The 23,162-nt window shown below is 50.7% G+C and overlaps 1 protein-coding gene across 1 annotated transcript in view; it reads right to left on the minus strand.

Annotated features, from left to right (window-relative positions):
• spega (striated muscle enriched protein kinase a) overlaps positions 1–23,162 on the minus strand; it is a 129,039-nt gene that overhangs the window by 65,549 nt on the left and 40,328 nt on the right. Inside the window, exons 16-21 of the mRNA XM_078229286.1 lie at positions 20,925–20,985; positions 19,011–19,088; positions 16,888–17,060; positions 14,748–14,774; positions 8,548–8,700; positions 1,537–1,579 (exon numbers count right to left, since the gene is read on the minus strand). Coding sequence (XP_078085412.1) covers positions 1,537–1,579; positions 8,548–8,700; positions 14,748–14,774; positions 16,888–17,060; positions 19,011–19,088; positions 20,925–20,985 — 535 coding nt within the window. The remainder of the gene's footprint in view (positions 1–1,536; positions 1,580–8,547; positions 8,701–14,747; positions 14,775–16,887; positions 17,061–19,010; positions 19,089–20,924; positions 20,986–23,162) is intronic.

Here is a 23,162-nt window from a genome sequence, read left to right on the forward strand (position 1 = left end):
TGAGGCAACAGTGCTAACCACTGTTCCACCGCGCCACCCCCATACCCTAGCTTTGACTGTAACACTACATTCTGCACTCTCTCCTTTCCTTCTCAGTGAACGGTATGCTTTGTCTGTATAGCACGCAAGAAACAACACATTTCACTGCATATTAATTCATGTCATGTGGGGCAGTAGGGTGGCACAGTGGTTAGCACTGTTGCCTCACAGTGCCAGGGACCCAGGTTCGATTCCCGGCTTGGGTCACTGTCTGGAGTTTGCACGTTCTCCCCGTGTCCGCGTGGGTTTCTTCCGGGTGCTCCAGTTTCCTCCCACAGTCCGAGAGACATGCTGGTTAGGTGGATTGGCCGTGCTAAATTGCCCCTTAGTGTCAGGAGGACTAGCTAGGGTTAATACATGGGGTTATGGGGATAGGGCCTGGGTGGGATTGTGGTCGGTGCAGACTCGATGGGCTGAATGGCCTCCTTCTGCACTGTAGGATTCTATGATTCTAGAACGTGTGACAATAATAAGTAAAATCAAATCCCGCCACGGCAGATGGTGGAATTTGAACTCAATAAAAAAAATCTGGAATTAAGAATCTACTGATGACCATGGAACCATTGTCGATTGTCGGAAAAACCCATTTGGTTCATTAATGTCCCTTTAGGGAAGGAAATCTGCCGTCCTTACCCGGTCTGGCCTACATGTGACTCCAGAGCCACAGCCAATGTGGTTGACTCTCAACTGCAACTAGGGATGGGCAATAAATGCTGGCCAGCCAGCGACGCCCATGTCCCAGGAATGAATAAAAAGAGGATGTGAACATGGCTGACAAGATCTGCATCGATTGCCCACCCCGAATGGAACTGAGTGTCTCGCTCGGTCATCATGAGGTCGACTCTTAATCACCGTCTGAAATGGCCGAGTTCAGGGGTAATTACGGATGGGCAAAGTCCCATAAAAGAATGTGAAAATGTTCCAGTGAGAATGGTGCAGCCATGATCACCGACAGGATTGATGGAGAAACTGGTTTCTCCGAGTGTGCTAATTCTCTGTGTTTGAACTGGAGACTCCACCCAGTGGGAGCCCCTGTTCTCGAGGGTGATTCGCGTCGTCTCCCCAGAGGGAGCTTATCCCGTTAACACCCCCTCCCCACAGAAACACTGCCTACTCCAACTCTACTCCAGGGTGAAAGGCCATTAACCCGAAAGGTTTCTCTCTGTACAGACGCTGCCTGATCAGCTGAATATTTCCGGCGTTTTCTGAGCTGTGTACAGAATGAGCCCCAGGAATCAATAACAGATCGAGGCCATTCGGCCCCTCACTGGCTGTCCAGCCCCCAGGTTGGCCTTTGAGCCAGCGACCATTCCCTTCACTGAGAGTTTCCTTTCTGGTTTTTATTGTCCAATCGAGCGCGCACTCAGACAGATGTCCCATTGTTCGGATCCTGGAGTCATTCCCGGAGCGGGGAGAAGGATTGGTGCTTCAACCCCACCCACTGTGTCGCTTTGCGGAAGTAACCAGAGAGCGGGAATGAGCGGGTGGAAAACTCACCGAAAACCAGGGGTGCTGCAGACAGGCCTCAGCGTCAGGACGCCTGGAAACAAGCAGAGGAGAGCGTCAGCTAGCACCCACACACACCCAGACACACACCCACACACACACCCAGACACACACACACAGACACACACCCAGACACACACCCACACACACACCCACACACACACACCCAGACACACACCCAGACACACACCCACACACACACACCCAGACACACACCCAGACACACACCCAGACACACACACCCACACACACACCCACACACACACCCACACACACACACCTACACACACCCACACATACACCCAGACACACACAGACACACTCACATACACACACCCACACACACACCCACACACACACCCACACACACACCCACACACACACCCACACTCACATACACACACCCACACTCACACACCCACACTCACATACCCACACTCACATACCCCCACACACACCCACATACACCCCCCCCCACATACACACCCACACACACACACCCACACACACACCCACACCTACACACACCTACACACACACACACATACACCCACCCACACACACACCCACACACACACTCACCCACAAACACCCACCCACACACCCAGACGCACACCCAGACACACATACTCACCCACACACACACACAGGACACAGTCAGACAGTATTGGTCTATGTGGGAACAGGGGGAATGGGACTGGGAATGGGAGGGGGGTGGTCTGGGTCTGGGGAGCTGGGTGAGCAGATCATGTCTCTGTACAGGGGGGTGAGTGGCGAGGGTGGCGATAGGGTGGGGTGAGGCTGTAGATGGAGCAGGGCACAGGGGGCAGGGGGCAGGTACTCTGACCCTGTGTCTGTTCTGTGTGAGAATCCGATCCCTCCGGGCTGTCACTCACTCAATCAACTCTCACTTTCTGGAAAGAACCTCGCAGCCAGAGAGAGGTCGGAATTACACAAACTGACGAATAATTCCTCAACCAACACCACTGAGACTCTCAGACTATTGGGGCTCATTGCTGCTCGTGGGATCTTACTGTGCGTTAATAGGCTGGTTTGGAATTGTTACAGTGCAGAAGGAGGCCATTCAGTCCATCGTGTCTGCCCCCTCTCGCCAAATGAGAGCATTGACTTGGTGTCTCCCCCCCCCCCCCCCCCCACCCCCGACCCCCCCCCCCCCCCCCCCCCCGGCACATTGTTTCCATTCAAATTATCAACTAACGCCCTCTTGATGCCTTGATTGAATCTGCCTCCAGCCCACTCCCAGGCAGAGTATTCCAGACCCTCCGCTCGCTGGGTGAAAAGCTTTTTCTCACATCACACTTGCTTCTTTTGCCAATTATTTTAAATCTCGTTCTTGATCCTTTTACGAGCGGGAACCGTTTCGCCCGACCTCCTCTGCCCAGCCCCCTCAGGATTTTGAACTGCCGGGGGAGGGAGTGGAAGCGGATACGATAGTGAGTTTTAAGGGGCGTCTGGACAAATACATGAATAGGATGGGAATAGAGGGATATGGTCCCCGGAAGGGTCGGGGGTTTTAGTTCAGTCGGGGCAGCATGGTCGGTGCAGGGTTGGAGGGCCGAAGGGCCTGTCCCTGTGCTGTAATTTTCTTTGTTCTTCGTTCTATCACCATCGCTGATTACAACAGGCACAACACTGTGTTGTCAGATGCCCTGAGGTAGGTGAGTTTTTAAAATTTTATTTATTAGTCACAAGTAAGGCTTACATTAACACTGCAATGAAGTTACTGTGAAAATCCCCTAGTCGCCACACTCTAGCGCCTGTTCGGGTACACTGAGGGAGAATTTAGCTCGGCCGATGTACCCTAACCAGCACATCTTTCGGAATGTGGGAGGAAACTGGAGCACCCGGAGGAAACCCACGCAGACACGGGGAGAATGTGCAGACTCCGCACAGACAGTGACCCAAGGCTGGAATTGAACCCGGGTCCCTGGCGCTGTGAGGCAGCAGTGCCAACCCACTGTGCCACGGAGAAATGCACAGTCTTCCTTTATCCGGTTAGCGGGTTTAATTGTAGGAAGGTTATTTTTAACCAAAACCCAATTGATTAACTTTTGGAATTCTTGGGTTCTGACCTTCCGGGGAAAGGATAACGTTCGTCAGCGCTTTATGCTGACAGAGTGCTGATGTTTCAGGACAGCTGTCCACACGAGGGAGATCTCGGGGATGAGTTTAATATTCCCTGTGTGTGAGGGCAGCGTATCGGGAAGGATCCACTTTCAGTAGCTTTCTCCATAAATGGGAGGCGTCTATAATAAAATCATTGGTTCATGCCAGGCCTCTTGTTTGCTGCAGTTATTAATACTTCGACTGGTGCCCCTCCCCCTCCTTCCCCGCCCTTCCCCCCCCCCCCTCACATTCTGCCTCACCAGTGTAGGGGCACCCCCACTCAAACAGACTGCACCCCAACAGGTGATTGTGGTTTAAAGAAGGGCCCCTCTTGATCTCAGAGATCCAAGGGGTCAGCATGAGGTCACGGATCCGTACTCAACTGGGTCAGCATAAGACAGCCATCAGTCTGGAAATGTAGAACAGGAGGAGGCCATTCAGCCCCTCCAGCCTGTTACACAGGAACAGGAGGAGGCCATTCAGCCCCTCCAGCCTGTTACACAGGAACAGGAGGAGGCCATTCAGCCCCTCCAGCCTGTTACACAGGAACAGGAGGAGGCCATTCAGCCCCTCCAGCCTGTTACACAGGAACAGGAGGAGGCCATTCAGCCCCTCCAGCCTGTTACACAGGAACAGGACGAGGCTATCCAGCCCCTCGAGCCTGTAATAGAGTCATAGAGGTTTACAGCATGGAAACAGGCCCTTCGGCCCAACTTATCCATGCTGCCTTTTTTTTAAACCCCAAAGCTAGTCCCAATTGCCCGCATTTGGCCCATATCCCTCTCTATACCCATCGTACCCATGTAACTGTCTAAACGCTTTTTTAAAAGACAAAATTGTACCCGCCTCTACTACTACTTCACGTGGGGCGTCACGGTGGCACAGTGGTTAGCACTGCTGCCTCACAACGCCAGGGACCCGGGTTCCATTCCCGGCTTGGGTCACTGTCTGTGTGGAGTCTGCACGTTCTCCCCGTGTCTGCATGAGTTTCCTCCGGGCGCTCTGGTTTCCTCCCACAGTCCGAAAGCCGAGCTGGTTAGGGTCCATTGACCTGAACAGGCGCCAGAGTGTGGCGACTCGGGGAATTTCACAGTGACTTCATTGCAGTGTTAATGTAAGCCTTACTTGTGACTAATAAATATACTTTACTTTACTTCTGGCAACTTGTTCCAGACACTCACCACCCTCTGTGTGAAACAATTGTCCCTCTGGACCCTTTTGTATCTCTCCCCTCTCACCTTAAACCTGTGCCCTCTAGTTTTAGACTCCCCTACCTTTGGGAAAATATATTGACTATCTAGCTGATCTGTGCCCCTCATTATTTTATAGACCTCTATAAGATCACCCCTCAGCCTCCTACGCTCCAGAGAAAAAAGTCCCAGTCTATCCAGCCTCTCCTTATAACTCAAACCATCAAGTCCTGGTGGCATCCTAGTGTTACACAGGAACAGGAGGAGGCCATTCAGCCCCTCCAGCTTGCTTTGCCATTTTGTTCGATCACGGTTGATCTGTATGTGTAACTCTATCAACCTTCTTTGGTTCCTTTACCCTCAATCCCTTTTCCCAACAAAAAAACAAGCACTTCCACTTTCGAAAATTTCAACTGTGCTTCCGCTTCACCACCATTCTGGGGAGAAAGTTCCAGATCTCCACTCGCCATCTAGACTCTGCCTCCCCCTTGTTCTGGACTCCAGAGAATCATTTCTCTCGATCAACTCTATTCATCAACTTAAACATCTCGATTAAATCACCCCTCAATCTTCTAAACTCCAGGCAATGCAAGCCTGGTCATGTCTCACTCATTGATGTATATCTCGAATATCCTTACGCTCGCTCTGCCTCCAAACAACTTCCTCACTCAGCTCAATAAATTCTCTCCAATTATTTGCTAAAAGTCTCTCATGGGGAACCTCAGTGAGAGCCTTCTGGGAACTACAATTGGCCTCAGCATTTTTCCTTAAAATTGTGACTAATTGGGATACCTGTCCTAAAGCTCTGGAATTCCCTCCGTAAACCTCTCTGCGTAATTCCACTCCTTTAAGATGCTCCGTAAAATTGTGACTAATCGGGAGGCCTATCCTGGCTCGGTATTTGATCATTGCTCTAATGAAGCAGCTTGGGATGTTTTTGCAGCATTGCAGGTGCTACATAAATGTAGTGTGTTAGGGCGGCATGGTGGCACAGTGGTTAGCACTGCTGCCCTACAGCGCCAGGGACCCGGGGTTTGATTCCCAGCTTGGGTCACTGTCTGTGTGGAGTTTGCACATTCTCCCCGTGTCTGCGTGGGTTTCCTCCGGGTGCTCCGGTTTCCTCCCGAAGGATGTGTGGGTTAGGTTGATTGGCCACGGGGGATTAGCAGAGTAAATACATGGGGTTACAGGGATAGGGTGGGATTGTTGTCGGTACAGGCTCGATGGGCCGAGTGGCCTCCCTTCTGTACTGTAGGATTCTATGATTCTATTCCGAGATTCACGGGGATGCTAATGGATTCCGAGATTCACGGGGATGCTAATGGATTCCGAGATTCACGGGGATGCTAATGGATTCCGAGATTCACGGGGATGCTAATGGATTCCGAGATTCACGGGGATGCTAATGGATTCCGAGATTCACGGGGATGCTAATGGATTCCGAGATTCACGGGGATGCTAATGGATTCCGAGATTCACGGGGATGCTAATGGATTCCGAGATTCACGGGGATGCTAATGGATTCCGAGATTCACGGGGATGCTAATGGATTCCGAGATTCACGGGGATGCTAATGGATTCCGAGATTCACGGGGATGCTAATGGATTCCGAGATTCACGGGGATGCTAATGGATTCCTCCATCACCTACAGCAGCAGTGGTGAAAATAGAAAGCTTCATGATGGAGACACGAACGTGATTGGAGCTCAGAGATCGCTGATGTTTCACTCTTTTTCAGGAAAAACAGAGCAAGATGAACCAATGGACGATGAGGAGACAATCTTACGCAAGATGAGGCTGTTATCTGATTATTATGATGTTCATCAGGAGATCGGGAGGTAATGGATATTGCCACTGGCTCGGCCAGCGTTTATTACCTAATTGCCCCTGGAGAAGGTGGCGGTGAGCTGCCTTCTTAAACCGCTGCAGTCCATGTGGAGTAGGTACACCCACAGTGCTGTTAGGAAGTGGATTTGGAAAGTGCTGCCGAAGGAGCCTTGGTGAGTTGCTGCAGAGGACCGTGTAGATGGTACACACACGGCTGCCATTGTGCATTGATGGCAGAGGGATTTAACATTTGTGGATGTGGTGCCAATCAACATGGCTGCTTTGTCCTGGATGGTGTTGAGGTTCTTGAGTGTTGTTGGAGCCGCACCCATCCAGGCAAGTGGGGAGTATTCCATCACACTCCTGACTTGTGTCTTGTAGATGGTGGACAGGCTTTGGGGAGTCAGGAGATGAGTTACTCGTCACAGGATTCCTAGCCTTTGACCTGTTCTTGTATGTACAGTGTTTATATAAAATTTATTTAGTCACAAGTCGGCTTACATTAACACTGCAATGAAGTTACTGTGAAAATCCCCTAGTCGCCACACTCTGGCGCCTGTTCGGGTACACTGAGGGAGAATTTAGCACAGCCAATGCACCCTAACCAGCACGTATTTCGGACTGAGGGAGGAAACCCACGCAGACATGGGGAGAACATGCAGACTCCGCACAGACAGTGACCCAAGCCGGGAATCGAACCCAGGTCCCTGGCGCTGTGAGGCAGCAGCGCTAACCCACTGTGCCACCGTGCTGCCTATGGTTAGACCAGTTCAGGTTCTGGTCAATGGTAACCCCCAGAACGTTGATATTGGGGGATTCAGTGATGCTGATGCCACTGAATATCGAGAAGAGATGGTTGGATTCTGTCTTGTTGGAGATGGTCATTGGCTGGCGCTTGGGTGGTGTGAATGTTAGATGTCACTTATCAGCCCAAAATACCATCCTGCCTCTTAATGTGTGCCCGGATGCTTCAGAAATAAATTATCAATCAAAATAAGCACGGGTGGCACAGTGGTTAGCGCTGCTGCCTCACAGCGCCAGGGACCTGGGTTCAATTCCCGGCTCGGGTCACTGTCTGTGTGGAGTTTGCACGTTCTCCCCATGTCTGTGTGGGTTTCCTCCGGGTGCTCCGGTTTCCTCCCACAATCCAAAGATGTGTGGTTTAGGTGGATTGGCCAGGTTAAATTGACCCTTAGTGTCAGGGGGACTAGCTAGAGTAAATGCATAGGGATATGGGGATAGGGCCTGGGTGGGATTGTGGTCGGTGCAGACTCGATGGGCTGAATGGCCTCCTTCTGCACTGTAGGATTCTATGATTCTATGAAAATGTTACTCTGAACAACTTAAGGAGACACTGGGCCAAGGATGGAGTGATGGAAATCGGGGATGTGCAGAGTCCTGAACTGCAGGAAGGCAGAGATCTCGGAGGATTGTGAGGCTGAAGGAAGTTACAGAGATGAGGAGGGGGGGGAGGTTCCGGAGGGATTGGAAAGGATGAAAATGTGAAACTCTTGGTGTTGCTGGACTGGGAGTCAGTGAAGGTGAGTGAGCACAGATTACTGAGTGAAGGGGACTTGCTGTGGGCTGGGATATGGCCCGCACGGTTTGGAAACGTTGGATAATGGCCAGGAAGGCATTGGAATAGTGAAGGACAGAGACAGGAGCTGAGCTGAGAGTGCGGATGAGCTGAGGCTGGGCGGAGAGGGTTGATGCTGGCGAGGTGGGCGGTGTTGGTGACGGGGAGGATAACAAAGCTCAGGGTTGAGTCAGGGAGTCCGTGCCAGGTGAGGTTGTGCACTGTCTGGGTGTTTGAGCACACAGCTAGTGGCAGCACACATGGCCAGATCATCGTGCTTACTGCGTGTCCTCCACCAGTAACCTGATGACGAATCCGCGCGATTCCCGGCTCAGATTCGCAAACATATTCTCCTCGAATGCCACATCGTAATTCTTCACGTTAAGCAACGTGGTCTTGTCATTCTCGCTGAAGAATGGGGAAATCCCAGTCAGACTGCAAAGGAGAAACACACACTATCAGAGTGATGCGCTATCAATAAGGCGAAAGACTACCGATATGCCAATATAAGTGTAGGCTTTTATTCACAACAGAATCAGGAGCAGATCCCAACAAGTAACCGACCTGGACTGAACAAGGGGGAGGAGACAGCCACCTTTATACTAGGTGCTGAGGGGAGGAACCAAACTGGAAGGGGATGTGTCCAGGTATGACAAACACACACAACGGTGGTCCATATAGGACAAAGGCACAACTGAGGTCCACCACACAGAGCCCATGCCAATCACTGAGTCAATGGAAACATACAGGAGGACACTTGGCCCATCGCGTCTGTGCTTTCCCTCTGTCCTGATTCTTCACTAATCCTCCACCGCGTAGCTCAACAACCTGTCCTGGTCCCCCCATGCCGACACTATAGTTAAGAAAGCCCCACCAACGCCTCTACTTTCTCAGAAGACTAAGGAAATTTGGCATGTCAGCTACGACTCTCACCAACTTTTATAGATGCACCATAGAAAGCATTCTTTCTGGTTGTATCACAGCTTGGTATGGCTCCTGCTCTGCCCAAGACCACAAGGAATTACAAAAGGTCATGAATGTAGCCCAATCCATCACACAAACCAGCCTCCCATCCATTGACTCTGTCTACACTTCCCACTGCCTCGGCAAAGTGACCAGCATAATTAAGGACCCCACACACCCCGGACATTCTCTCTTCCACCTTCTTCCGTTGGGAAAAAGATATAAAAGTTTGAGGTCACGCACCAACCGACTCAAGAACAGCTTCTTCCCTGCTGCCATCAGACTTTTGAATGGACCTGCCTCGCATTAAGTTGATCTTTCTCTACACCCCTAGCTATGACTGTAACACTACATTCTGCACTCTCTCCTTTCCTTCTCTATGAACGGTATGTTTTGTCTGTATAGCGCGCAAGAAACGATACTTTTCACTGTATGTTAATACATGTGGCAATAATAAATCAAATCAAATTAAATCAATTCTCCTTTCAAACTCTTTATCCAATTCCCTTTTGAAAGTTGCTATTGAATCTGCTTCCACCGCCCTTTCAGGCAGCACCTTCCAGATCACAACAACTCGCTGTGGAAATAAAATAGGCACCTCGCCACCTGGATCCTTTACTGATAATCATAATTCGGTGTCCCTCTGTTTACTAATCCTCCTGCGAGCTCAAAGAATTCCTCTTCATTTCCTCCATCAAAACCCTTGCTGATTTGGAAAGCCTCACTGAAATCTCCTCTTCACCTTCTCTGCTCTCAGGAGAACAATCCCAGCTTCTCCAGTATCTCCAGAATCACCAAAGACCCTCATCCCTGACACCGTTCCAGTAAATCACCAGCGCACCCTCTCCAAGGCTTTGGGAACTAATTAGTGAAACATTTACTGATGTAATGGTCATGAATCTCAGCTGTCTGCCTTCCTCTCTGCACCCACACCAATTCAGTTATATCTCCCCTCATTCTGCTGACTAAAATGCAGAATGATGAATCTATAAAACCTTCAAAAACACTTTCTAAACAAGTGCGGAAAATTCGCTGAACAGGACTCTAATTTCAGAGCCTGGAAGACTCACCCAGTCGAACAGCTCTGTAGGATGATAAGGGGAGCTTTACTCTGTATCTATCCCCGTGCTGTACCTATCCTGGGAGTGTTTGATGGGGACAGTGTAGAGGGAGCTTTATACTGTATCTAACCCCGTGCTGCACCTGTCCTGGGAGTGTTTGATGGGGACAGTGTAGAGGGAGCTTTACTCTGTATCTAACCCCATGCTGTACCTGTCCTGGGAGTGTTTGATGGGGACAGTGTAGAGGGAGCTTTACTCTGTATCTAACCCCGTGCTGTACCTGTCCTGGGAGTGTTTGATGGGGACAGTGTAGAGGGAGCTTTACTCTGTATCTATCCCTGTGCTGTACCTGTCCTGGGAGTGTTTGATGGGGACAGTGAAGAGGGAGCTTTACTCTCTATCTAACCCCGTGCTGTACCTGTCCTGGGAGTGTTTGATGGGGACACTGTACAGGTAACTTTACTCTGTATCTAACCCCGTGCTGTACCTGTCCTGGGAGTGTTTGATGGGGGACAGTGTAGAGGGAGCTTTACTCTGTATCTAACCCCGTGCTGTACCTGTCCTGGGAGTGTTTGATGGGGGACAGTGTAGAGGGAGCTTTACTCTGTATCTAACCCCGTGCTGTACCTGTCCTGGGAGTGTTTGATGGGGACAGTGTAGAGGGAGCTTTACTCTGTATCTAACCCCGTGCTGTCGCTGATATGAGTGCTTGCTGTTTTAAGGAGAAGATAATTTCTCAGTGCTGACAGAGTTTGTGTCCTTTGGAACAAGTAAGACTCAAAATCAAATTGATATTAAAACCATTTCATTTCTCCCTGTGTGATTTAATAAATGTGTAATTAACTAAGCTGCCTGCACTGATAAACCTCTGCTCTGTGTAACACACAGAATCAAAGTGACTGTATGGGATCGTGGAATTTAACTGTGATTAGAAAGTGCCTTTTTGACGTTCCAGAGCTGGAGCGGGTAAATATCACAATTTGTGTGACATTGTGTAGCAGGGAGATTGTTCTAGTACATTCCGCGCTGTGGCGTGAAGTGGCTGCTTTGTGCTGTACAGCCACACACTCCTCACATTCCATTCCCAATGGATATGCTGAGATAACCGCTGGACTAAAGAGCAAAGCCCCTGGACAGCCACGGCAAGATGTGGAGATGCCGGCTTGGACTCGATATGTGTGATCTTCTTGGAGATCCTCTCCACTTGGAGCCGGCAGTTTGCGGTGTCGATGGTAGCCATGATGTGGAGATGCCAGCGTTGGACCTGTCCTGTCCTGTATCTCCATATCATGGCTATCATCGACACCACAAACTGCCGGCTCCAAGTGGAGAGGATCTCCAAGAAGATCGCGCATATCGACTGTGTTTAGAGCAAGAGCAGAGGCATCGCTGAATAAGTCACACCCACACAGCACAACAACACCAAACCCATCTCTCAACATCTTCACATGATCCTGGATGTTCCCAGGGACTTCAGCTAATGTGGCGAGACTGGGAGAAGCTGGGATAATTCCCCTTGGAGCGGAGAAGGGAGATTAAATCGAGATGTTCCAAATGATGAAAATTACTGTACTCATTGGAATTCAGAAGAATGAGGGAAGATCTTATAGAAACATATAAGATTATGAAGGGAATCGATAAGATAGAAGCAGGGAAGTTGTTTCCATTGGTGGGTGAGACTAGAACTAGGGGGCATAGCCTCAAAATAAGGGGGAGTAGATTTAGGACTGAGTTGAGGAGGAACTTCTTCACACAAAGGGTTGTGAATCTGTGGAATTCCCTGCCCAATGAAGCAGTTGGAGCTACCTCGTTGAATGTTTTTAAGGATTTTTAAAGGATAAAGGAATTAAGGGTTATGGTGAGCGGGCAGGTAAGTGGAGCTGAGTTCATGAAAAGATCAGCCATGATCTTATTGAATGGCGGAGCAGGCTCGAGGGGCCAGATGGCCTACTCCTGCTCCTAGTTCATATGTTGTTGTTGATGGAGTAAATAAAAAGGTATCGCTTCCTGTGGCAGGAGGATGGGTCACCAGAGAAACACAATTCAGGAAAATCAGTGAAAGAACGAGAGGGAGAGATGAGGGAGTGGGATTAATCTTTCAAGGAGCTAATGTTGGTGACGATCCTTCTTCCGTACGGTATCAGTTTAGGAACTGGAACTGCATTTGAAGAATACTTTGGGACACCCTTCATTACTGAACCGTCCGAGTGTGACGTTAGTGTCTCTTTAAGAAAGGTTTTTTTAAAACATGATTTCTGCAGCTCACAGCTTCAGTGATATCATTGTTGTTGACTAGTCTCGAATCGTCCTTATTTTGCTTTCCAAGTGTCTTAAAAGGGATTTTTTTTTGGTGTTATCTCTGGGGTTAGTTATTGTTAGGAGAAATGTGTTCTTGGACAGTTTTTTTCCCCAGTGAGGTTAAGGTTTCAGTTTTGAGAGTTCTGAGGCTACAGTTTAGTTTTTAGTTTTAGCAGGGGCAGCAAGCAAGAAAGAAGCTGAAGTCTCTCTCTCTCTGTCTCCCTGTTACATTTGGAAATTCTGCTGTTTATCTCAAGGCAATGTTTTGTCTCCTGGAAGGAAAGTGCAGGCTTCGAAAAGACTTAATTCCAGTCAAGTGAGATTTTAATCGATGCTGCGTTCAGCCTGAGCAAAGGTTTTTGTTTAAGAGAGGTTTTGGTTTGTTGGAACAGTTTTAATATTCAATTAAGGACTAAGACATTATTGTGGTTGTTTTCTTTCTGTTTTTGTTTGTAATTGATAAAAGTTCTTGCTAATTTTCTTTCTATACATGTTAACTATATTCATAGAAATCATAGAAACCCTACAGCACAGATTATTTATTTATTCTTAAATAAACTTTGATTGATAAAAGCTCCCTGGTGGGTCAGTTGAATCATACCTGAAGGGAAACATCTCATGCTTTTTCTAAGCAAATTCAAACTGCAAAACTCATGATTCAAACAGGCTTCATAAAACACTTTGGAATTTCTGACCAGACCCAAAACACCAGTCACAAGAGCACAAGAACTAGGAGCAGGAGTAGACCATTCGGCCCATCGAGACTGCTTTGCCATTCGATAATTTTATGGCTTATCTGACCTGAACTCCAGTCTCCAGCCTGTTCCCCATAACCCTGGACTCTCTTGTCGATCAAAACTGTCGGTGGGATTTTCCAGCCGCGCTTGCCCCAAGACTGGAAAATCCTGCCCGAGGTCACTGGAACTTTGCATTGTCTGTATCCCACCCGCTGTTCTTCCCGTCACGGGCGGACGGGAAAATTCCACCCTCTGTCTTGAATATTTTCAATGACCCACAACCCCCACTGCTCTCTGGGGGGAGAGAAATCCACAGACTAACCACCCTCTGAGAAGAAATTCCTCCTCACCTCCATCTTCAATGGGAGACCCCCTGATTCTGAAACTGTGTCCCTCTAGTTACAGATTCCCCCACAAGGGGAAACATCCCCTCAGCCTCCACCCTGTCCAGACCCCTCAGGATCTGATAGGTTTCAATAAGATCACCTCTCACTCTTCTAAACTCCAAGGAGCACAGGTCCAACTTGCTCAACCTGTCCTTGTTAGCAAACCCCTTCATCCCAGTGAGTGAATCTTCTCTGAATTGCCTCTCCTTTATCAAGACCAAAACTATGGACAGAATTCCAGTTGTAGCAACATCCTGAATATCTTTTGAAAAATCTCCCTACTTTTATATTCTGCTCCCCTTGTAATAAACATCCATTGACTCTGTCTACACTTCCCGCTGCCTCGGCAAAACAGCATAATTAAGGACCCCACGCACCCCGGACATTCTCTCTTCCACCTTCTTCCGTCGGGAAAAAAGAGACAAAAGTCTGAGGTCACGTACCGACCGACTCAAGAACAGCTTCTTCCCTGCTGCTGTCAGACTTTTGAATGGACCTATCTTGTATTAAGTTGATCTTTCTCTACACCCTAGCTATGACTGTAACACTACATTCTGCACTCTCTCCTTTCCTTCTCTATGAACGGTATGCTTTGTCTGTATAGCGCGCAAGAAACAATACTTTTCACTGTGTGTTAATACACGTGACAATAATAAATCAAATCAAATCAAATCAAAAAATTAAACATTCCATTAGCTTCCTAATCACTTGCTGTGCCTGCAGACTAACGCTTCCTGATTCATGTCCCAGGACACCCAGATCCCTCTGCACCTCAGCATTCTGAAATCTCTCCATTTCAATCATTTGCTTTTTTCTGTTGTTCCTGCCAAAGTGGACAAGTTCACATTTTCCCACATTATCCTCCATCTGCCTGTCTTTTCCTGTCTCCATCCTGTTGGAGACGCCTTATGTCCACTTCACAGCTTACATTCTGACCTATCACTGCGTTGTCAGTCAGTGAGATTCCCTGGTTAGGGTGAAAACTGGGACTATAGATCTGTGAGAGACGGTAAGAACCTGGAGACTTCGGGACTTACCCAATGTAGGCGATAACTCCCACAGGCCTGTAAACAAAATCAAACACAGAGTTAGCAAAGACAGAACAAACACCTCGTTCAAACAAACAAATCCAGACCCTTTATTAGTGACCGCGGTAACGGCAGATCACTAAATACATCTGATCCAATCGTCTCGGCAGGGGTGGCACGGTGGCGCAGTGGGTTAGCGCTGCTGCCTCACAGCGCCAGGGACCCGGGTTCAATCCCCGGCCTTGGGTCACTGTCTGTGTGGAGTTTGCACATTCTCCCCGTGTCTGCGTGGGTTTCCTCTGGTTTCCTCCCACAGTCCAAAGATGTGCGGGTGAGGTGGGTTGGCCGTGCTAAATTGCCCCTTAGTGTCAGGGTAAATGCCTGTGGTTTTGGGGATAGGGCCGGGGGTGGGATTGGGGTCGGTGCAGACTCGATGGGTCGAATGGCCTCCTCCTGCGCTGTAGGATTCTATGATTGTCCAATCAGACTAGAATTTTAAACCATGCTGCCCACTATACCCCAGTTGCATCATCACATCCACGGCCCGTTGGGTGAGTCTCTCTCACTGTGAGCCACAGGATCCTGGGTCCAAGTCCCACTCTACAGCACATATTCCAGGCTCACACTCTGACTGCAGTGTCTGAGGGAGTGCTGCAGTGTCTGAGGGAGTGTTGCAGTGTCTGAGGGAGTGTTGCAGTGTCTGAGGGAGTGTTGCAGTGTCTGAGGGAGTGCTGCAGTGCTGAGGGAGTGTTGCAGTGTCTGAGGGAGTGTTGCAGTGTCTGAGGGAGTGCTGCAGTGCTGAGGGAGTGTTGCAGTGTCTGAGGGAGTGCTGCAGTGTCTGAGGGAGTGTTGCAGTGTCTGAGGGAGTGCTGCAGTGCTGAGGGAGTGTTGCAGTGTCTGAGGGAGTGTTGCAGTGTCTGAGGGAGTGCTGCAGTGCTGAGGGAGTGTTGCAGTGTCTGAGGGAGTGTTGCAGTGTCTGAGGGAGTGTTGCAGTGTCTGAGGGAGTGTTGCAGTGTCTGAGGGAGTGTTGCAGTGTCTGAGGGAGTGCTGCAGTGTCTGAGGGAGTGTTGCAGTGTCTGAGGGAGTGTTGCAGTGTCTGAGGGAGTGTTGCAGTGCTGAGGGAGTGCTGCAGTGCTGAGGGAGTGTTGCAGTGTCTGAGGGAGTGCTGCAGTGCTGAGGGAGTGCTGCAGTGCTGAGGGAGTGTTGCAGTGTCTGAGGGAGTGTAGCAGTGTCTGAGGGAGTGTTGCAGTGTCTGAGGGAGTGCTGCAGTGCTGAGGGAGTGTTGCAGTGTCTGAGGGAGTGTTGCAGTGTCTGAGGGAGTGTTGCAGTGTCTGAGGGAGTGTTGCAGTGCTGAGGGAGTGTTGCAGTCAGTTGTTGGGAGGGTGGTGAGTTTCATGTCGATTCTGGGAGGGGCGGGGCCTAAACGCACTGCAAAGTGATTGGGTGCCATTTTGGGAGGACACTGTGTTCTCACAGGTACTGGGAGACCCCCCCCTCCCTTCCTGTGGACATTAGGACCCCCTCCCCCACCCACATTAACAGCAAGTCTCCCCACCCCCTCCCCAACACAGGACGCCGACATTGCGGCAATGAAACCCTCCCAATGGGACCCCTTCATGACCCCTGGCATGGCCCACTTGATGCTGTACCCCTGCACAACCACCCCCCCCCCGCCCACACGACCATGCCCCCCGCCCCCTGCACACACCCTGCTGCACAATCCCTCACCCCCCCACCACCACCTCCCCAGGCCCCACTCCCTTGGCATTGCCCCCTGGCACACTGGCAGTGCCCAACAGGCACCAGATGGGCATTGCCAGGTGGACACTGCCCAGCCATGTTGCTGACCAGCCGGGGGCTACAGTGACCTCTGACCGCACCCCCCTCGGTGCTAGTGGAGACCGGTCTCGTGCTAATCGACCACGCACTGGGTGAGATCCGTCTTGCGCCATTAGGAAGGGATTGGGGCAATTACCAGCCATTTTGCGAATGGCCTGTTGTGTACCAGGTGGTCACAGACTGGACATGACCGCCCGACAGCGTGAGGTGGTCAAGGACAGGACGTAGCTGCGGGGCTATCTCTTTTATAATTGGTCAGTTTTGTCGAGCGGGCTCTCTGACACATGAAGATAGTGAAGATGCTTCATACCAGATGTCGGTGACGTGAGACACCGGAGTCTGATTCACGATCTCCGGTGAAACGTATTCCGGAGTTCCGAAGCGGCAGAACTGCGGCGTGTCCGGCGTGACCGCCTGAGCGTTCCCGAGATCGCAAATCCGGACACTCTCACTGGCCGAGTCCGTCATGAGAATGTTGTCGGGCTGCAGAGAGACAGGAAGAGAAAGCATAGAATCCCACAGCACAGGAGGAGGCCATTCGGCCCACCGTGACTGCCTTTCCCTTTTTGAAACAGCTACCCACTCAGTCCCATCCCCCACCTGCCATGCAACCCCCCCCCCCCCCCCCCTCCTCCAGAACCCTGTCACAGGGACACTGTGGCACAGTGGTTAGCACTGCTGTCTCACAGCACCAGGGACCCGGGTTAGATTCCTGGCTTGGAGTGTGGAGTTTGTCTGTGTGGAGTTTGCACGTTCTCCCCGTGTCTGCGTGGGTGTTCTCCCACAGTCTGAAAGACGTGCTGGTTAGGGTGCATTGGCCATGCTAAATTCTCCCTCAGTGTACCCAAACAAGCACCGGAGTAACTTCATTGCAGTGTTAATGTAAGCCTTACTTGTGACTAATAAATAAACTTTAACAATGTTTCCCCTTCAACTCTTTATCCAATTCCCTTTTGAAAGTTCCTGTTGAATCTGCTTCCACTGCCTTTTCAAGCAGAACCTTCCAGATCACAACAACTCGCTGTGGAAAACAATTCGCGTCATTGTGCCCCCCAACACCCCCCCCCCCCCCCCCCACCCCCACCACCCGCCCCACCCTCCCCACCAACTGCCCTGGCTTTGAGCCCAGTAATCTTCATTCACAATGGAGATGATGTGAGCAGTGAGGATTTTCTGGTTGTGAGGGGAGTGCTGTGCTGATTCGCGGATTCAAGATCTTTCAAGATCTTTCGGAAGTGAAATGAGGAAACACTTCGAGGACAGGAGACAGGCAGAGAACAGGAGACGGGCAGGGGGCAGGAGACGGGCAGGGGGCAGGAGACGGGCAGGGGGCAGGAGACGGGCAGGGGACAGGAGACGGGCAGGGGACAGGAGACGGGCAGGGGACAGGAGACGGGCAGGGGACAGGAGACGGGCAAGGGACAGGAGACGGGCAAGGGACAGGAGACGGGCAGGGGACAGGAGACGGGCAGGGGACAGGCGACGGGCAGGGGACAGGAGACAGGCAGGGGGCAGGAGACAGGCAGAAGGATAGGAGACAGGCAGAAGGATAGGAGACAGGCAGAAGGAAATACAAATCACAGAATTATAAAATCTCTAACATTTCTGATCAATGGGAACAGTCGATTAGGATTGTTGGGGCTGCGTGTGTTAGTAAGCAGCCTGGGCTGTATGATGTGGGGGGTGCACTGTGTGTGTGTTAACCCGGGGACTCTGAGATTACCTTGATACAATAAGAAGTCTCACAACACCAGGTTAAAGTCCAACAGGTATATTTTCTGGTTGTCTACCTGATACGCTGCAGGAAAGGATGTCCCGAGGCATGGTACATTGGGGAAACCATGCAGACGCTACGACAACGGATGAATGAACACCGCTCGACAATCACCAGGCAAGACTGTTCTCTTCCTGTTGGGGAGCACTTCAGCGGTCACGGGCATTCAGCCTCTGATCTTCGGGTAAGCGTTCTCCAAGGCGGCCTTCACGACACACGACAGCGCAGAGTCGCTGAGCAGAAACTGATAGCCAAGTTCCGCACACATGAGGACGGTCTAAACCGGGATCTTGGGTTCATGTCACACTATCTGTAACCCCCACGACTTGCCTAGACTTGCAAAATCTCATTAACTGTCCTGTCTGGAGACAATACACATCTCTTTAACCTGTGCTTAACCCTCTCTCCACTCACATTGTCTGTACCTTTAAGACTTGATTACCTGTAAAGATTCGCATTCCAACCATTATCTTGTAAATTGAGTTTGTGTCTTTATATGCCCTGTTTGTGAACACGACTCCCGCTCACCTGATGAAGGAGCATCGCTCCGAAAGCTAGTGGATTTTGCTACCTAATGAACCTGTTGGACTTTAACCTGGTGTTGTGAGACTTACTGTGTTTACCCCAGTCCAACGCCACCATCTCCACATCATGGTTACCTTGATATCCAGGTGAAGGATGTTATTCTGATGAAGGTAGCTGATTCCCTCCAGAATCTGCCGGATGTATAACCGCAGCTGGGAAAGGAGATTACAGTGAGTACCCTGGAGAGATTAACCAAAACAGAACCCATCCAATCACCTCCCAGTCCCCTGCTTCCCACTGGGAATAGAGCCACCAGGCCCCAGATACAGCTTCCTGCAGCCACTGAGCTGTGGGCCTCTGCAGGACAGCTGCATTGACGGACAGAGCGGTGAACTCAAACCCGGCACTGGGAACCTTTCAGAATCTGAATTCAATCTCCAAAAGTTGCTTGCAAAATCTCATTAACTGTCCTGGCTGGAGATAATACACGTCTCGGGGCGGCACAGTGGTTAGCACTGCTGCTTCATAGCTCCAGGGACCTGGGTTCGATTCCCGGCTTGGGTCACTGTCTGTGTGGGGTTTGCACATTCTCCTCGTGTCTGCGTGGGTTTCCTCCGGGTGCTCCGGTTTCCTCCCACAGTCCAAAGATGTGCGGGTTAGGTTGATTGGCCAGACAAAAATTGCCCCTTAGTGTCCTGAGATGTGTAGGTTAGAGGGATTAACGGGTAAGTATGTAGGGATATGGGGGTAGGGCCTGGGTGGGATTGTGGTCGGTGCAGACTCGATGGGCCGAATGGCCTCCTTCTGCACTATAGGGTTTCTATGATTCTATGATTCTAGTAATAGTGTCCATGAAAAGGTATCAGGTTGCTGTAGAGATCCCCTCTGGGACTATATGTGATTAGGACAGCACGGAGGCACAGTGTTTAGCACTGCTGCCTCACAGCGCCAGGGATCCCGGTTTGATTCCCGGCTTGAGTCACTGTCTGTGTGGAGTTTGCACATTCTCCCCGTGTCTGCGTGGGTTTCCTCCGGGTGCTCTGGTTTCCTCCCACACTCCAAGATGTGCTGGTTGGTGGATTGGCCAGGTTAAATTTCCTCTTAGTGTCAGGGGGACTCACTAGGGCAATTGCATGGGGTTACGGGGATAGGGCCTGGGTGGGATTGTTGTCGGTGTAGACTTGATGGGCTGAATGGCCTCCTTCTGTACTGTGGGATTCTGTGACTCCGGACCCACAGCAATGTGGTTGCGTCTGAACCGCCGGTGAACTAGTTCAGGAAAGCATTCCATTTTTAGGGATTGGACAATAAATATCAGCAGCCCATATCCTGGGAAAGAGGCACGGTGAAACCGTTACAGACAGCTGCCTTACTCACTAATCCTGGGATAATCCATTCCCATCCAGAGTCAGCAGTGAACGGATCACTCTCAAAAACAAACTCCGACTGGATCCAGGGAACGGCAGCTCCCTACGCTGGCTCAGTGGGGGCACACTCACCTCCGGGTCAAAGGTTCATGGGTTCAAATCCCACTCCAGACACCTCGGCACTAAGTCCCAGCTGACCCTCCCACTGCCACCGCCCTCAGCGAGGGAATGCAGTCCTGTCGGAAATATATCGGCTGTTCCTTCACTGTCCCGGAATGCCCTCCCTAACAGCACTATGGATGTACCTACACCACATGGACGGCGGTGGGTTCAAGAAGGCAGCTCACCATCACCATCTCCAGGGCAACCAAGAGTGGGCAATAAATGCTGGCTCAGTTCGTGACAGCCATGTCTCACCTTCACAAAGTACGTCATTGGATGGACAGTGTTTTACGACATTCTGTGATCATGAAAACTGCTATGGAAATCTCTGCTTATCTTTTCACCCTTCCCGCACTCACCCCGGGGAACAATACTGTGCTTTCCTGTCTGACGCGGGGGGTTAAAGCCAACGCGATAGGGTGTGGCTGGACTCTGTGTGGGATGGGGCTGAGATCAGGTAATCCCGCCCCTTCCCAATGCCAGGAGTGCGGTGAGTGGCGTGGACTCGATATTACTCACCTCGGTTTCCAGGATGTTGACTTTCTTGATTAAGCGATCGAACAGTTCCTCCTGGCCACAGCTTCCGTCAGAGTCAAAGCAAAACTCAAACAGCGTTAACAAACCCAGCCACCCCTCCACATGGATTCAGTGATGGATTCAGGCTCACCCGCTGGCGTTCCTTCAGACAGTCTTGTGACGCAGTGGGTAACGTCCTGGCCTCTGAGCTAGAAGCTCCGGGTTCGAGTTGGGGAGGTTGGGGAAACTTGGTTTATTCTCACTGGAACAACAGAGGTTGAGGGGTGGCCCGATAGAGGTTTACAAGATTGTGAGTGGCATGGACAGAGTGGATAGTCAGATGCTCTTTCCTAGGGTAGAAAACTCAAGTACTCGGGGACATAGGTTTAGAGGAGATGTGCGAGGCAAGTTTTTTACACAGAGGGTGCTGAATGTCTGGAACGCGCTGCCCGGGGAGGTGGTGGGATCAGGTACGAGGGCGGCACGGTAGCACAGTGGTTAGCAGGGGTGGCACGGTAGCACAGTGGTTAGCACTGCTGCTTCACAGCTCCAGGGACCTGGGTTCGATTCCTGGCTCGGGTCACTGTCTGTGTGGAGTTTGCACATTCTCCTCGTGTCTGCGTGGGTTTCCTCCGGGTGCTCCGGTTTCCTCCCACAGTCCAAAGATGCGTGGGTTAGGTTGATTGGCCAGGTTAAAATTGCCCCTTAGTGTCCTGAGATGCTTAGGTTAGAGGGATTAGTGGGTAAAATATGTGGGGGTAGGGCCTGGGTGGGATTGTGGTCGGTGCAGACTCGATGGGCCAAATGGCCTCTTTCTGTACTGTAGGGTTTCTATGATTTCTAATTCAGTCAGGGAATGTAAACCCTGGAATTGAAACCTAGTCTCAGTTATCATCAGCGGCATTTAAGGGGCTACTAGACGAATACATGAATAGGATTGGAATGGAAGGATACAGACACCGTGAGTGCGTACGGTTTTAGTTTAGGCAAGCATCATGATGGGCACAGGAGTGGAGGGCCGAAGGGCCTGTTCCTGTGCTGTACTGTTCTTTGTTCTTTGTTCGAGTCCCACCCCAGGACTTGACGGCCGAGGAAGGTGCGTTCATAACGCAGCCAAACAGGTTGAGTGTCAACCTGCAAAACCCTTAAAACACGCCAATGGCTGGCGGTAAGAACGGGAGAGATTCCTGGTCAGCCACGCTTAGTGGGGATTGGTGCTCCTTAAGCTTCAAGCCCCCTGGTGAAATACTAGAAACCTATTTCCAGGAATTACTAGCTTTGAAAGCAAGGAAGCCTGCCTTGCTGCGTCACTCGGTGTGGGAGGAAAATTGGCAATTCCCCCAGTCACAGCGAGTGTGAAACTGCGGAGAGTGAGCTGAAAAACACTGGGGTACGGGTGGAGCGACAGTGTTTCAGGGAGCAACAGGTCTCAGCTCCAGTAAAACATACCGAAACCCCGCTATACACTGTCCCCATCAAACACTCCCAGGGCAGGTACAGCACGGGGTTAGATACAGAGTAAAGCTCCCTCTACACTGTCCCCATCAAACACTCCCAGGACAGGTACAGCACGGGGTTAGATACAGAGTAAAGCTCCCTCTGCACTGTCCCCATCAAACACTCCCAGGGCAGGTACAGCACGGGGTTAGATACAGAGTAAAGCTCCCTCTACACTGTCCCCATCAAACACTCCCAGGACAGGTACAGCACGGGGTTAGATACAGAGTAAAGCTCCCTCTACACTGTCCCATCAAACACTCCCAGGACAGATACAGCACAGAGTTAGATACGGAGAAAAGCTCCCTCTACACTGTCCCCATCAAACACTCCCAGGACAGGTACAGCACGGGGTTAGATACAGAGTAAAGCTCCCTCTACACTGTCCCCATCAAACACTCCCAGGACAGGTACAGCACGGGGTTAGATACAGAGTAAAGCTCCCGCTACACTGTCCCCATCAAACACTCCCAGGACGGTACAGCACGGGGTTAGATACAGAGTAAAGCTCCCTCTACACTGTCCCCATCAAACACTCCCAGGACAGGTACAGCACGGGGTTAGATACAGAGTAAAGCTCCCTCTGCACTGTCCCCCATCAAACACTCCCAGGACAGGTTCAGCACGGGGTTAGATACAGAGTAAAGCTCCCTCTACACTGTCCCCATCAAACACTCCCAGGACAGGTACAGCACGGGGTTAGATACAGAGTAAAGCTCCCTCTACACTGTCCCCATCAAACAC

Source organism: Mustelus asterias, chromosome 14 (assembly GCF_964213995.1).
Source record: "Mustelus asterias chromosome 14, sMusAst1.hap1.1, whole genome shotgun sequence".
Classification (NCBI taxonomy): Eukaryota; Metazoa; Chordata; class Chondrichthyes; order Carcharhiniformes; family Triakidae; genus Mustelus; species Mustelus asterias.